Below are 16692 nucleotides of genomic sequence, written 5' to 3'. Positions count from 1 at the left end.
GGAAAGGAGAAAAGAATTCAGGATTAGACAGCTGTTAGTGAAATTATTTTAACTATTTTTTGATTGGCGAGCTGTTGAGTTGTTATCATCAGTGAAGAGCACATCAGCAAGAAGTATCTAAAGCGACAAACATTTCAGCTGTGAAATGCAGTTCAGAAGCTCTGCATTCATCGTGTATGTTAAGAGCAGTTAAGACTAAGTGACTGGGTCACAAGAATACTCAATACAAGAGTTATCAAGGGTGTTTTGGGGATTTGAAAGTCATTGTCATTTTCTGTTTGCACCTCTGAAGAGGCTATGGAGCCAGAGCAGGAGACATTTGAGCAGCCTTGTGCTGTGTGGCTTTGGAAGCAATGCCTGAGTTATTGTTCTCTGTCTAGAGACTTCTATTATCCAGATGCACAAGCTTAGAAGTAAATCTTCAGGTCTGTCATGGTTTTGTAATTTTTGCTATTGGCATTCCACATCATGACATCATGTGGAGCACAGAGGAGAACTACATGTCCCAGAGGACCTCACGGTCGGAGAGGGAAACACGTGATGGAAGTGACATTGGCTCTCTCTCTCACTGCCTGGCAGTGGGTGTGGGTGTGCTTCCAAGCCATGTGCCTTCAATTGCTAAGTAGGCTTCTCAGTCTTCAGAAAACTCTCTTATTTTACTTGATTTATCAGTCTCAGTTTCAATTAGATTGTATTATATTGTATTATCTTGCATTCCAATATCATAGTTAGTAAAATAAGTTTTCCTCCTTAGATCATTGTTGCTGCTCTGTTTGTTTCCTTGAGCCCAGTTCCCATCTCCCTACCCCTTCCCCTTTTCCCGTCCCATTTTTGGGGGTCAGGGGGCCCACAGGCCTACTGCCCCCCTGTCATGGACATAGATTGATCTAGATGACTCTGTGACAAGGTCTTGCATTGACGTCTGTCCCATTTAATGGACTCTGAAGGTACTGCACAGTCAATAGACCTCTCCTCTAATAGTGGCACCTCTGTCTCTGACCCCTTGTAGAATATCCATGCATTCCATTGATGCTGTTCTATGCTGTTTAGAGGGACGGGAGTGGGAGAAGTTGTTAAAAGATGAAAGTATTGAAAGCTCCCCTAACTGCTGTATTATCCACCTGACATTCTCCAAATGCCAGTCATTAATTACAAATGTATTGAAAATCAGAGCAGATACCCAATTCAAATTATGTTACATCTGTGAGCCAGAGCACTTCCATCATCTTATCATTTCCCAGCCAAACAACTCTTCCTTCTCCATGCTCATTAAAGTCTCAGTACCCCACTCTGTTTCCTCTCATTTGAATCTGTTATCATTCAAGGATATTTCTATCCCATGTGCATCCTGCCTTCTTCTTGTAACTACTACAGACTCACCAGTCCAGCCCTCCATCGCCCCCCAGAATTATATGCACCCATATAACATTTAATGGCAGGTCACGGCCAACACAAGCCAAAACCTTTTCCAGCCACAATGTGGGTCCAGGGTGGCATAGCAGGATGTTTTTGGACACCCCAATAATGCCAGTTATAGATGAGCTGTATATTCAGAAATTATGGGGTTTATTTCATGACATGCTTGTGCTGATGTATATTTTCATGCTTGCCAGCACTTTGAGATCTAGATGTCAAGTGTTGGGGCAGGCTACATGTAATTTTTCTTTCTGCTGACATTAATTGGATGAACAGACCTTCTCAGAAGGGGCAGTGTAGGAAATGTGTACGGAAAAAATGACAAAATAAGGACTTTCACAGCTGAATAAAGACAAGTGGCTGAAAAAGGCTTATATAGCTTTGGCTTTGTTGTGGTTTAACCCTGCAGGCAGCTGAGCACCACACAGTCGTTCATTCACTCTCCCTCTTCCCAGTGGGATGGGGGAGAGAATCAAGAAAAACAATGTAGAACATGTGGGTTGACATAGAAATATTTACCACAACAGAGAAAATAATAATTACAACAAATATGTATGTATGTATCAATGTATGTAACAAGTGACGCACAAGCAATTGCTCAGCACCCCCAACTAATGTCCAGCTAGCCCCACAAACAGTAGAAGAGAAATGAACTCTCACCCCCTTCAAAACTCCTTCCATTTGATGTCATATAGTATAGAATATCCCTTTGGCCAGTTTAAGTTGGCTGTCCTAATTCTGTTCCCTCCCAGCTTCTTTGGCCCTTTGCTGCAAATGGCCTTGGCTCTGTGGAACACTTCAGTAAATATAAATGTCAATGTGTTATCAACGTTGGTTTTCTCCTAGAACCAAAATATAGCATCATACTAGACAGTCTGAACAAGGTAATTCTGTCGCAGCTGAAACTAAAACAGGCTTTCATACATTTCACTTGGGAATCTAAAGCCATTTTGCACAACAACTAACAAATTAAGATTCACAATACTTTTCTGGAAAAGGTAACTGTTCCTGCCTTACAGATGGAGAAACAAAGGTATTGAGGCTATCGCTTGAAAATATGTCCTGCTTTCAAGACCCCAGACTGAGATACATTTAAGCCTAATTCTCAGAAGCATTGAACATCTCCGTTTATATTCATTCATTCAGCATTGTTTGTGCCTAGAGCTTCTGAAAATCAAGCGCATTGCATCTTATGTTAAATGGTCAAAATAACTAAAGTGATATGGCAAAGATCACAGAGCTATTGCAGGGCTGAGCTGGGACAGGGGCACATCTCCTTTAGGACATGTTCCTTCATGCCACATCCTGTTCCCACATAGTGAACATTCTCCTTGTATTCTTGGCCAGTATGAAAAGCCTGTTCTGCTCACTGAGTTTTCCTCTGCCATCTCAAATAATTGTGTGTTAGAGAAGCAATATTAAGCACTTGGGTTATTGACCTGCTTTATAGTCATTTTACCTTTTCTTGCTAACCATCAAGAAATCAGCATTACGTTTTTTATTAATAAGTTTCTTATTGCAAAACTAGCATGGAAAAGCAACGAGAATCATTTGTATCACCTGTTTTTCCCCTGTTGTTTTGTTTTTTAGCATACAACAGTTTTGCCCTTTATATTAATCGAGATGAGAACAACACATCATCAGTATCCCAGCAGGAGCTGTGGACTGGCTGCAGTGTGCACCTTCGCTGTTGGCTATATTTTATGGTAAGGGCTGTACATGCTGTGTTTTCAAATCGTATTGGGGGTTTTGTACTGCTAAATTTGGGCACATATTTCATTATGGATATAATCACTAACAGATTCACGCTGCATGCCTCGTTTGGTCCAAGACCTGGGCTTTGTCTGGTTTCCCCAGATGCTTATATTTTTAGAAAGTATATGCCAAACCTCACACAACAGGAATTTGTTGAACAATCCCATGTAAGCAGTGGTCTTTCCAAGAGTACATTTTTTGACCTTTTTTTTCAAGCTAAATGTTTTTCTTGGACCTTAGTTTTATTGCTTGGGGGTTTGTTCTATCAAATAAAATTGAGAATAGGCAAATGATTTCCTGCATTAGTGTTTACACGGCAACAGAACAGATAGAATGCTGTCTTTTTTTCTTTTACTAGTTCATAAATTCTTTCTGTAAAACTGATTGCAGAACAAGCTGGTAATCCAAATGTTGCAATTTATTTAAAAAAAAAAATGCAAATGCTTGTGAAAAAACAAAACAGCAATGACCCTTCCGATGCAACATTAAATTGTGACTTATGTGACAAAGGGAATCTACTTCGGTCATTCTGACATTTCATTTTTCACTAAACCTTTGTTTTGCTAACAATGCTCTTTTGATGCTGTATATCCTCTATCCTTTCTGCATACATTTTGTGACCTCCTGTTTAATTCTTCTCTCATCACAACAACGTTCCCTCAACTCAGAGGATGTTTTCCAAAACTGTAGATAATACAATTTTTTTGACCAAGTCATGATCTGACTAATGAGAAAGGAAAACAGTCTTCAACTATGCAGTGTTTCCATTTGGTCCAGTGAAAGAGAAGCTGTTGTTCATACACATCAACACACATCAAGTAATCATAAAAGGATAGTAATCCAGCTGAAGTAGGGTGCTGTGTCCCAAGTCGCTAGTCATTCTGCCATTTACATTTACAGACAGATACCCTTCTTAAATAAGAATAATGCTTGCAATTTTAAGATAAGGACAGTCTCACGCATAAAAGGATGTAATGATTTATTCAGGACAAAGGGTGTTCATTTAACTCATATATGGTAATTCATAACAGCTGTTTATTTACCACCTTCCCCCAAAGGTGCCTAGAGATAGGATGGCTGAGTTGTTGTGCATATGATCTGACCTAGTGATAGTGCCTGTTTTCTCACAATCACCTGATTAGGCACGTGGCATAGCACTCAGTAAAACAGAAAACTGAAGCAGGCTAGTCTGCAAGTGAAGTAAAACCAGAGGGGTATTAAAGTCTTCTAAGAAACTGTTACACTATCAGCATGATACTCCTGTGCCTTGATCCCATCTATTACAGTGTATCTACATTCTACACCTATAAGTATAATGTGAAAGGAAATTTTAGGACAAATAAAGCAGAGGAAAAAGATTCAGCATTAAGATACTTAACTACTAAGCAGATATTCAGTTACAGGCTACTGTCATCAACCTTTGCTTTTGCTTAATGGAAGGCCTGCTCTCAAGCAATTTGCCTTCTTCCAAGTTGTAATTCCTCAGAAAATGGTGTGAGACAATGGTTTATTCTACCTAAAGGTCATCTTGCTAAACTTTGCTATTACAGTCCTTTCCTCCTTTCATGTTTTTGAAAGAGATTCTAGTCGTCTTCTGGGAAAGACCAGAGGGAGACAGAGGCTTCACAGTGCCATTGTCCTCAAGTTCTGCATCTTCAGCCTGCAATGTTATTGAAGCCTCTATCTAAGACTTGGCTGAAACTGCAATCTAAGTCCTGGTTCATTGATATAAATACAGCGTATCTGGTGTTCACAGGTTGGGGAAACCAAGAGAAACTATGAAAAGAGTATTTTTTTAATCCATCTCAGAGTGTGCTTACATTTCACAGCTAGTGTTCACAATCCTCCTACTGCTAAATAACCACAGAATTAATTACCATAATCATTTAGAGAATTTGTAATTATATAATTAGGTTTTTTTGCCCTTGTACACTTTAGACCCCTCAAGGTTAGCATGGTGTATTAGAATGAGATGACACCTGCAGATGACCTAGTTACATGCTGCTTTTTGGAGCTTCCTTCCTTTGTGTCTTTGTTTGCCCTTGGATCCCCTGTTGGTGCATAGTTCATTTATGTCTTTTTACCTCGAAGTCAGAGGTCTGCTGTGTTGTTTTTCCCTCAGCAGTAACTGTTTTTTCTGAAGCTCTCTCAATATAAAATTGAGAAATTTGCTAATCATATGTCTTCAGTGTTTCACCGCTGAATTTTGAGCTCTCCCTGCCTCAGGTGAAACCTTACTGTACTGCACAATTTACGTATCAAGTCTCATTTTGTGCTATAAGGGCATATGCCTTATGTTAATGCATTTTTTTTTTTTCCAAGTCTAGCTAGGGTAGAGCTTCTGGTTTGTCTCACGCGTGGCTGAATCTTTCTTGTATGGAAGGGACAGTGAAATAGGGAGTTTTTATTATGTATATCTGATAAATGAGAAAGCAGGAAAACAATTCTGAATAGAATTACAGAAGTTAGAAGAGCATAGGTAAATAGCTTGATATCACCTAAACAGTATTCAGAGATGCATTATATGTATTATTTGATCTTGAAGAGTAAAAGAGTAAAAACTTTTTCTATTTTTTCTACCTTATTTATTTATTATTCTATCCCTTCAGTCAGGAGAGCATTTGGACAGGCACACATAGCTCATGCACTGTCTGTGAAAGAGAACTCTGTATTGCTTTCAAGGAACTGTCCCCAGGCACAGCATTCACAGACCTGCATTGCCTGTTGCACTCCATACATGGACTTTAAGGATCTAAGCCATGGGATAAGATGGGAAAGACCAATTGGCTTTATTTGCTATGGCTTGGAAAAGTCATAATTTGTACAGAATTGTTAAATCTAGACTGTGCTAAGAAATCCTGGGAGCGTGCCAGTGCTACCAGAAAATACTGCCAATGAGTGTATGGAGTTGGTTGTCAAGGAACAGAAAAGAGCCAGAAATGTGTTGCTCCTTGTAATCCGAATGACCTCATGGCAACTAATATCAGAGCCTAATATGTCCCTAAAATAAACTGAGATGAATACATTTATTTAAAATTGCTTTCTTGTTCCCTCTGCTTTTGAGTGCTTGAGGATGCCAAATAAACAGACCCTAAGAGTCTGACTCTGCTGCTCACATTACTGCTGGGCTACGTGTTTGTGATAAAAAGACTTGGTCTCCTCTCTTGTTACTATCTCGAATCCACTAGGAGTTGTCACCACGTGTGCCAAGCTTGGACTTGATTCATTCTTTGATAGATCTATTTATATATCTTAGGTATCTTTAAACTTTTGTTTGAAAATGAAGTTTATCTTTAAGTGACTTTGTGAGAGTTCAGTAGATTAGATTAGATGTAGATTAGATGGGATGGTTTGCTGAATTCTTCTTGAATAAATTAAAGAAACGAATGTGCATTCTGAGAATTTGTAATGAATTTGAGATGCTGCTGTCAGTTTTGCTGTAGGATTTCCTCTAGTGGTTCACCATAGAAGGAAAGGAAGATCAGAAACAGAATATGTTGGCAAAAGGGTAGGAATGCGGATTACTAGGACAAACATTGTAGTTCAGAAGAGAAGGGTAAAAACTTTGGAAGTGATTGATACAGATGGAGTAGGAAACCCACCACATGTCTCCTATACAGGGTGCATTGTTTGTCTGTATGTCAGGAAGGGGCCATACATGCTTTTTCAAGTGAGCATTGGGGAGAGAAATTCAGTACAGATCAGATGAATCAACGATTGGCAAAGACCAAATGAAAAATCCTTGAGACAAGTAAAAGAGGGTTAACAGAGAGCGTGGGCAAGGAAATGTGCAGCTAATAGGTCGTCAAGCTGAAATCATGCAAGTAAATGGAAAAAACTTGGAGGGGAAGAGGGAGATGGGCTTTCAAATCGGAGTGGAAGGCTGATGGCAGGTGATGGATGAGACAATGCAAAAGAGAAGAAAAGATTTGGAGCCAGGACTACTTAGAACAGGAGAGATTCAGAAGTAGAAGCAGCAGAAATAGGCCAGGGCATTAGCATTATTTGTGTCTTACCCACAAGAAGGAAGGAAGAAAAACAGTGCTTTCAGGAGCACAGTTCTTTGTGAATCCTTGGTGTGATAGGTCTGACACAGCCATTATGAACTGTTGTATTCTGTCTCCACCTCTATATCAAGTGTTTCAGTGAAAGCAACAGTACAGTCAGTACAGATGACATGCATAGATAATGCATTGTCACTTGCTTGTGCATCTCCTTAAAATACAGCTCAAGAATGCATAGCAACCATTACTATATTTAAAATTAAATATTATTTATCAAAGGAGACAACCTCAAAATCTGCAGTTTCTGTCATTCTGGCTAACACAAATTTCTCCTAGTCTTTGTCCATCCCAGTGGATGACATGCTGTGTATGTTTTGCATGACATTATTTGCAGGAGCAGTTTTCTGGGATTTGACATCTTCTGACTACGTAAGCCATTCCATATCAGTAGCACAGTCCTCTTGACTCATGTATTCTTCAGCAACATTCCAATTGGTGAAGAATCCAGCATAAGAAATTGGAAAAGAGGGCAACTATTGCTTTCATTTCCTGATGATTATATATTGAATTTATTTTTTAGTATTTAAAATTTCTAAACAATATAAATTCCTCCTGTAAATGGCTTACACCTGTTATATAAAGAGCCCAACATCTTAAGATGGCCACAAATGTAATGATTCTGATTAGATGTGGAATAAGCTGTCCAATGTCTTTGGAGAAAAAAAAATTAAAAAGGTAAAAGGAATTGATGAAAATTTCCTTAAACGTCACTTCTTTGGTGTTAGAAATCAAAAGTAGAACAGTTTTATTCTGGGTCACTGTGCTCCTGCCTCTGAAAGCACAGAGTTGGTCCCTAGCCTGTACCCACAAATGATTTGTTCATTTGAGTTTTGGATGACTCAGCTGCTGTAGGCCTATCACCTCCTTTGGGAGATATTCTACAGTTTAATAGTTCTGGGTAAAGTTCCCCCTTTTGGATGACAAGGAGAGTGAAACTAGGAAAGATCAGGAAATAAAGCAAAGAAAATGCTCCTGTTCTGTCATTCGTTAAATTGTAACCACAACGAAAACCAGCCTGGAATGTGTGTGGGGCTTAAGAATCATCTTTCTGTTACCCCAGCCATTGGAAACCTGAATAGCACAGAAATTGTAGGAAAAGATCTGTGAGCACTGCTGCAAGAAGTACCCAGAAAGGCATTACCGCAGTAGATCAGTGTAGTCATGTATCAAGGTTGTGACTGTTGCTAATGTCAGATGCTCCAGGAGAAGATTCAGCAGGCCATTTTGGAAAAATCAGCCTACAAGGGAAGCTTTCATCTAAAACCCATGTGAAAAAATGGGTGTTTGGACCCTTCAGTCTTGATGGATTCTATACTTCGTACTCAAGTGTAATTGTATGCATTTTTATTATTTGTGTAGTCTCCTGACTTCAGAAGCTCGCTGGGGTTGTATTTTACTGCCTTTAGCAGTAAAGGAGTGAATTAAACAAATACAAGGTCCTACCAAAGTGAGGCATAAACCACAGGGTTCTCACAGTTTTTTGAACTGGTTATTTTTCTTCCTCAACAAAATCTCAGTAGCCAAAGAGTAAATGTTTGCCCATCTTCTCTGCATAGTTCTCATCTTCTCAGACATGGAAATGATGGAAAACGATGGAAAAATGGCATGAGATACTAATCAACAATGAGATAGTAATCAACAATCTTGTATGGAGGCTTTATGCCCATGGTTTATCAGCTCCTTGTGCGGGGCTGTGCTAGCGTGCGTTCAGCGAGAGCGAGCTGCTCAGAAAGGCCATCAGGTGAGGTTTCCATGGTAGCAGTTGTCCTCTGGCAGCTCCCCTCCGAGGTGCAGGCCACACAGGAGCAGCCTGTACCACTGCTCAGCAGAGACAAGGCCAACATCACTCTGCCCAAACACTGTGCTCGCTGGAAGGAAGGTCAGGGTTGCTGAGTGTGTGACAGTCATCTCAGCAGTACTCAGTACCCCCTGTTCTCAGAGCATGCGTTGTGGCTGCACTGGTGACAGGCGTACAGCAGCTGTGTGGAACGCACCAGCAGCCTCACCAAACAAGGCGACCTTTCTGGGCAGCAAAGAACAGAGTTCATACAATGTACTAGAAATTCTGAACTAACCCGACACAGATGACATTCGGGAGCTCAGCAGTGACTCATTGGTCACATTTAGAAAACGTTTTTCTTTCCAACATAAGTGCATTCTAGTAAGTGTCACTTCTGCTTGGTTCATGAATTTGAGTACATAAGTACCGTTTAGAAGGTCCCTTGAAAAGTCCCTCCATAAAGATGCTTCATGGTGCTGGACAGCTTCATCATGCAGGGGAGCTAAGTAAGTGTACAGGGTGAGAGAGAATCATTAAACAGGGATTTTATGCTCTCTGTGTGACAGGCATTCATTATAGTGGTTCTGATATTCTTCAGGAGCCTATGGCTGTTGACATAGTGATCAAAAGTCTTCATTAAACAGAGTATCAGCAAGTGAAGCAAATCATATAGACATGGAAATCCCCATCAGTAATTTTCTCTGCAGCTGCTTGGTCTTCTCTTTAGCTGTGTTTCACTGCCCGCATCTCTGTCAAACTGATCAGATTTACATTCTTACAGAGAGACCAGCATCTCAGAATTGTGAGCCTCAGCCTTGTTTCCACTGAGCATTTTTCCTAGTTAGCCACCATGATGTGTGCTCAGTTTTTTGGCAACATTTACCTTTCCTAGCTTCCAACTGCTGGAATGTATGAGCTCTCTCCACAATCCCCCCACCCTAATTTCACCACTCGGCATGTCAGATCTCTGTGCAGCACCCATCCTTCCAGAGGGTTTTTTAAAACAAAGTTTGTCCCATCTAGCATAAAATCATTCAGTCACGAATCATATCAGGTAGCTGGAAGAAAAACTGGAGCAACCTATAAAACACAGGTGCTGAAGAAATGATTGTTTTAAAGAGAAGCTGAACCATATGTCTCCAACGAATGAAGAAACCCAAGCACTTGCCAGGTGTGGAGGGGAAAACAGCAAACACACAAATGTGTACAAAATGAAACCAAGATGCACCAGAAAGCAGAAAGTCAGGCTTTGTAGGAGAGCTGCAGGAGCACTGAACACCTTTTGAAAGAACATGCTTGGAACTGGGGAAGTGCTGCATTCCCATGCTGATACATGAAATGGGAGTTTATATTCTTTGTAAATATAAATGTAGCTGGCATCAGAACCTGAAAATTGGATGACTGTTTATACTGAATTTAAAACAAAGCTGTAACAGTACAGGAAATCAGTCTTTGTTTCGTTATTTTTAATGTCTGTTCTGGGAAGATATCATCTGGGCACTCCAAGAAGCTGCAGTTAATAGCAACTCGCTGTCCTTTCAAGTGATTGCTTTTTAGGTTACAGCTGCTTTCTAAAAACAGGGCTGTAGTAGTCATCGCTTGATTGTTTTGTTCTGTTTCAGGGTGTGCTGGATTCACCACGTTACAGGAGTGTGGGTGTACCCGCTTCTTGAACACCTAAGCCCAGGTGTCAAAATAATCTTTTTTGCAGCTGTTACTGTAATAATTAACATTTTCTACGTGATGGGAGAGGTCCTGAACAACTACATTTGGGATACTCAAAAATGTGAGTATTGTTTTAGAAATATTAGCTTGTGTAATACTCTGTCAGGGCTTGAATGTGCTGCCCTGAAAGTCAAAGAGATTTTTAGCAGGCTAAAGCAGAGGAGAATGACAGAAGTTCCATTGAAACTTCTTGCTTGCTTGTACTTAAGAGCAGTCAGATGAATGGAATGGCTGCTGGAGAACATTATGTGCTATGAATATGTATTCTTTTTTATTACTTCCAATACTAATTTAAGAGCTGCTAGCAATTACCTGAAAGGTTTACAACCCACTTGGTTTACAACCCACTTATTAGCTGATGAACCCATTAAATGCCTCTAGAATAAAATATCATTTTAGGAATGTTGTTAATGTTAAGCTTTGACTAGGAAATAACAATTTTTTAAAAGTACTGTTCCCAGATAGAAGGTGTCTTCTGCTTATAAGTTTATTCAAAGAAAATTAACATGTTCACATCAGTCAAGTATTAAGAATGAAAGACCACCGTAGTGCAGGGTGAACATAACTCTATAGGCTGTACATTTACCTACCAAGCCTAGGCCAGGCATTGCCAAGTAAAGGAAAAAGGAAGATAAGACAAAAACAAGGCTTATTTAATCTATGAAAGATGTTTTCAATTGCCAAAATGCCTGAAGTAAGCAAACAACATTCATAATCTCTGCAGGAGCAAATCACAAATGGAGTGAAATCCTCGCTCAGTGGGAGTTCTGTCACTGCCTTCATTGGGCCCATAACAAATTAGGATTGTAAGATCAGTCTGCGTCCCATTTTGGTAAATGTAGTGTGCACCTGTTAATACACCATAAATTCACGTGGTAGATTTCCGCTCACACAGATCTGTTTTAACGAGTCCTGTGGTACTCGGGAGAGTCTGATTCTGGAAGCTCAAATGGTTTTACTTGCCATTTGCTCATGTTATCACCTTGATGCAAAGTATCTTGTTGGTTTTACCCTAGGATCAGTGATCGTTGGTCACAGTGGTTTTGAGTCCTGAGTTTGATGTCATGTTCAATCTGTATTACTTATTTAAATTAAGGCAGGAAACAAGCTTGTAAAAAATGCAGCTGCAAGGAATGCTTTCACTTAATGTACGTCATGTATGTAGAATAGAAATGTCATGAAGAAACAAATGTTCTTACCAAGTCCATGAATGAGTAAATGGTGGAAAGTCTCCCTCATTTTGAACAGTATGGATCTCTTCTTGTGGCTTCCCATCCCAGAGAAGCTGATTAGGTCATTCTCCCAGTAGGTTCCCCATAACACCCTGTTATCATCTCTGTCATTTCCTTGATTTGATAAAAGAATACAAATCCAAACTCCTTTGTAGCCAAAGCACTTGCAATCCAGAGGATGTCATGAGTCACCTGCTGTTGTGCTATGTTAGAAACACTTTGAGTGAACCAAACCTGAAGTGTGTAACATGCGTACCACAAACAGCAGAAATTTAAAATAATGCCAATCTGTCATCTTGGCAAGAGTTAGGAAAATGGTTTTTGAGAACTGTGTGTTTAAAAGGAGTGTTTGAATCATAAGCTTTGAGATTTCTGGGGTGGAAGGGAGCTGTTTTGAGCTTTGGAGGTCTGTGGGTTTTTTTCCCCTTTTCTATGGAGATGCATAAAATAAAGCCTCACCACTGACAACATGATTTGCAGTTAGATATTTCCAAGTGAAACTACAAACATGGTAGGCAAGGAAAAGTTTGCTCTTTCTACAAGCCAGTGTCTGTCTACAGTTTTGAGGGTATCTGTGTTCCTGCCAAACTATTTGATGCATCTGCAGCAGTGCAATTGAGAAGAAAGGAAAGAGCCTCTTTTTAAAAGGCAAATAAAACAGCTCATTTAAAACTATTGGAGGAGTTCCTTACAGCAGAAGGCTCAAGGCTGGCTCTGGAGCGGCCCTGTAAACCCACCATGATCTTTTGGACCCAGCCTCTTGTTTTGGTTGCTAAACCTGTGACTGTGGCTCTACACAGGTCTGCCAGTGACACCCAGGGCTGTTGTCCTCAGGCTGCTGGCAGCAGCAGCCCCATTTGTTTCCTTGTTGCTTCTTTCAATAAAGGCAGCTCCACAGCTGTGTGTTCTAACAGCACGTGGCTCTCGCTGCTTCCCATCCTGGAATTAATTAGCTACGTTTTTACTGTGACTTTTAGTGTAACTGCCATCTATGCATAGATTGCATTAGCAGGTGATGATACTTGTGACTGGATTTTCCTCTCAACGTTCTCAAAATTTACTCCTTTTTTTGCCTCCAGTCCTCAGAGGTCCTTCTTTTCCAACATGCAGCAGGCCTGAAAACCTCCAAAAGAAATATTATTATTTGAGATGTTTGGCAGAGAGGGCCTAGTCAGAAGAACAATACTTTTGTCAGATACCAATAGTAATTCATTGTCCAGAAACAGGCATATGAAATAGCTGAACGTTTCCATTGCCAGAAAAAACACAATCTGCTGCCCAACCCAGACGCTGCTCAGCTTAGATGAGAGAAAAGTCCTGCAGCAAAGATCAGATCTTTAAGGAGCCCTGCATTAGCACAGTCCTCCTGATAGCGCTGAGGGGTGCGACCCTTACCAGAAGTGAGAGGTGCCCTATCAACGCTACTTGATCCTTTGTTTCTGTGCTCTCAAAAGAGGGAAATGTACTTGCAAATTCGTAAAAACCCAACGCTGAAATAGGAGAGGGGGCTAAACTTACTGAATTCTAAGCAGAAATTTTAAAACTTGCATTCAGATAGAGCCAGCTGCTTCTCTTCAGCTATAATAACATCCACCTTAATTTGCTCGTAGGTAAGCAGAGGAGTTGAGGGAACTAAGTGTTCCCAGTCCCCTGCAGCAGTCAAAGGCTGAGAGTGCGGCAGGGGGTGAGGCTGATTTGAAAGTTGTCGGGAGGGAGGTAGGACTGTGCTGTTCATTACTGGACAACCACTGCCATCAGGTGTGCAGATGCTCTTTTCATGCACAGCAGGTGAGGTAACACATGCAAGAGCATGTGAGCAAGTAGGGGGAGAAACAACGGCAATATAGGGGAAAGATTAATGCTTTAGAAGAAACCTCTCTAAATAAACTTTGGTTTTATTCATTCAGAGATTTTTAAAAGCTGTTCTCCATATGCTTTCAGGTATTGAAGAAGAAAAAGAAAAGCCAAAATTGGACTGAACAATAGATGCAACATGGAGGCTTGCTCGTGGCTCCATGGAAGATTTCTCATCCCCAACAGAGGTTGGCACAGAGAGGAATCTTTTGGAAATAAGGCAGATAATGGGCCCTCTGCTCAGTGCAAGGATATTTTGGGGGTTTATGTGGAGGGAAAATTGTTTTAGCTAAGAATAATAATTATGTTTAAACCTCCATTCCTATTTCTCCATGATTGCATGTGACATACACATTTAAGATGTATACTTATCTCCATGGCATTCTCAACATGCTTTTCTTGCATCAAGTAAGCCATTAAATCATTAAGTCATTATGGCTTTCCATTTCCACCAAGAAGAACAAGACCATTCTTTGTATTGTTTGAGAAAAACTTAACCAGATATGTCTAATATGGGGAACGAAACAATCCAATGTATTTCCAAGTATAGTGTAAAAATATATTTAAAGTTAATTGCATGAATGTATCCAAAGAAGAATTCAGTATGACTGAAGCGTGACATAGAAACGTAACATGATGTGAAGTTGCCTTAAATTGGTGATGTTAATAATTTTATCAATCCAGTAAGATTTTATTTGCCATGTTGGACTATCTGAAAATGATGCAACGTTTCTTAATAATGCCTAAATAAAGATCAAGTTATCCCCAAGTTTTTGTTTCTTTATGCTGATTCTTGAAATTCTAGATGGATTGATGACATTTGAATTGTATGTTTTCAGGTTTTCCACTGTCAGCTGTAGATGATATTATTTCTGCAGGAGGACTTTTCTTATTTTCCTAGTTCAAGACCCAGTCCTGCATTTCCAGATTGTAAGTTCTCAATACATGGGCTGAGCCATTAGCGCTGTATCAGAAGGTGCGTTTAAGCCTTCCTTTGGGAAGGTATGACAGCAAGTGTTCAGAATTAAAAGTATGCCTGTTTGTATAAGGAACTCAGTTCCAAAATACTAGAGACAGTCTGAGCTTGACAGAATTCTGTTTGATGATCAGACAGTCAAAGATGAGCTGTAGTGGGCATGAAAATTGTGTAGAATTAGAACAAAGTGAACAGAATTATTTTCAAAAAAGTACTTTATGAGAAAGTAACCTAAAGATCCAAACGTTCTCATGTTCACATCTTACATGTATTCTTTGGTGTATTTAGGTGTGCTTATTTTAACACACAGAGCACTTTAATGGTCTATAATGTTAATGTGTGATTTTTATTACAGAGATTCCTGCGGAGCTGTAATATAACTTGACCACGTTTCTGCTTGGAAACAGCTTGGGGGGAAAAAGATCTCATGAAAATCATGATATACATCCCATCATTTTTTTAAATCCACTGCTGTTTATGTATATTTGATTGTAGAAATGGTGCAGCAGCATGGTATGCTGATTTTTAGTTGGTTTCCTTCAGATATAAGGCATCTGGAATTACATTGCCTTGTGACTATCCTTTCTGTGATTTACCTCATCGATCAGAGTTGCAAAGATTTCAAAGGTAGGCAAGTTTACTATAAGGTTCCTGGAAATGTGTGGCCAGATTGAAGGAGGAGCTCACATGGGATTGGTTTGGGTCTGCCCAGTTTGTTCACTCTGGCTTCATGCCGGATAAAACCAGGTACACTGCTTGTGCACTTGAATCGGCTTTGGAAGCAAATTAGCTGTAGCCACGTGGCCTTGCATTAGGGTTATTATGCTCCGCTGGATCCAAGCGGAGTTGGCACACATGAACAGTGATTCTGCAACATGGTTACTCTATCCACAGATAACTGAACTTCATTGTAATAGATGGTCATTAGAGGAGGTGGTAAGATGTCTGTTGTTCGCAACAGGCTTTCAAAAGTCAGGAAGAGAAGAAAATACAAACTCATTTATATTCCAGAGATCTGTGAACTGCTTAAATCACTGCTTCTGAAAGCTTTGGTAGCATGTGAATGTATTGGTGGACAATGAATATGCTAAACAATCCAGCCGTACTATACAACAGCAGCAGCAGCAGTGACACCCATTGTATCATGAGAAGATTATCATCTGTAGCTTGGGGTGGGAAACCTAAAGCACAGATCTTTTTGTCTTGCTACACGTTTTTATGGTTTGTTTTTTTAATATTATTCCACAGGAATTGTTTGTTTCCTTCACTGAATTCAAATGTTCATTCTGATGGAAAGGTACCAGATAAAAAATACGACATTCAGAAACTCCACGCAGCTATATTCATTCTGCCTGAGCACACTCTAGCACACCGCTCTGTATCTGATGCTCAGCTTGATGGCTGAGAGCTCAAAATGGCTGTCAGTGATAAGATATCTCTTTCTCAGTAAGTATTACACCTGCTTAGGCAGTTTTTCTTCTAATAGCATGTTGTTTTAGGTGATATTAGAAGTGTATTAACAATATAAAGGAGAGCAGAAACATCAGAGGCAAAACTAATGTAGCCAAATACATAGATGAGCATCTAAGAAAAAGAGGATTCCCATACAGAGGTACTGCATAGGGACACTTAAAATTGTCTTCCCCTGCATCTGTGAATTAATGAATATTGGGAACCTCTGAAAAATAGTGTGCCAAGCTTAGGTATCAGTTATGGGCTTAATCCCATGAGGTTGGCGATATTAGACAAAGGCAACAGATGTGACACAAAATGTGATAGGTTTCATTTGGCTCAAGGAAATTTATGGTATTTGAAGAAGATCCAAACTCAGTTTGTCTTCTCAGGTCCCAGAAAGTTCTCTGCCTCCTGTAAGCTTTGAATCATAGTACT

General features: G+C 39.9%; 1 protein-coding gene across 1 annotated transcript in view; it reads left to right on the top strand.

Moving 5' to 3' along the window:
• AIG1 (androgen induced 1) overlaps positions 1 to 14595 on the top strand; it is a 114010-nt gene extending 99415 nt beyond the window's left edge. The window contains exons 4-6 of the mRNA XM_015858349.2: positions 3007 to 3122; positions 10638 to 10801; positions 13914 to 14595. Of these exons, the coding sequence (XP_015713835.1) occupies positions 3007 to 3122; positions 10638 to 10801; positions 13914 to 13951 (318 nt within the window). The 3' untranslated portion in view covers positions 13952 to 14595. The remainder of the gene's footprint in view (positions 1 to 3006; positions 3123 to 10637; positions 10802 to 13913) is intronic.
• The last annotated feature ends 2097 nt before the right edge of the window (positions 14596 to 16692 follow it).

Source organism: Coturnix japonica, chromosome 3, assembly GCF_001577835.2.
Source record: "Coturnix japonica isolate 7356 chromosome 3, Coturnix japonica 2.1, whole genome shotgun sequence".
Classification (NCBI taxonomy): Eukaryota; Metazoa; Chordata; class Aves; order Galliformes; family Phasianidae; genus Coturnix; species Coturnix japonica.
This window is presented reverse-complemented; position numbering and strand designations above follow the sequence as displayed.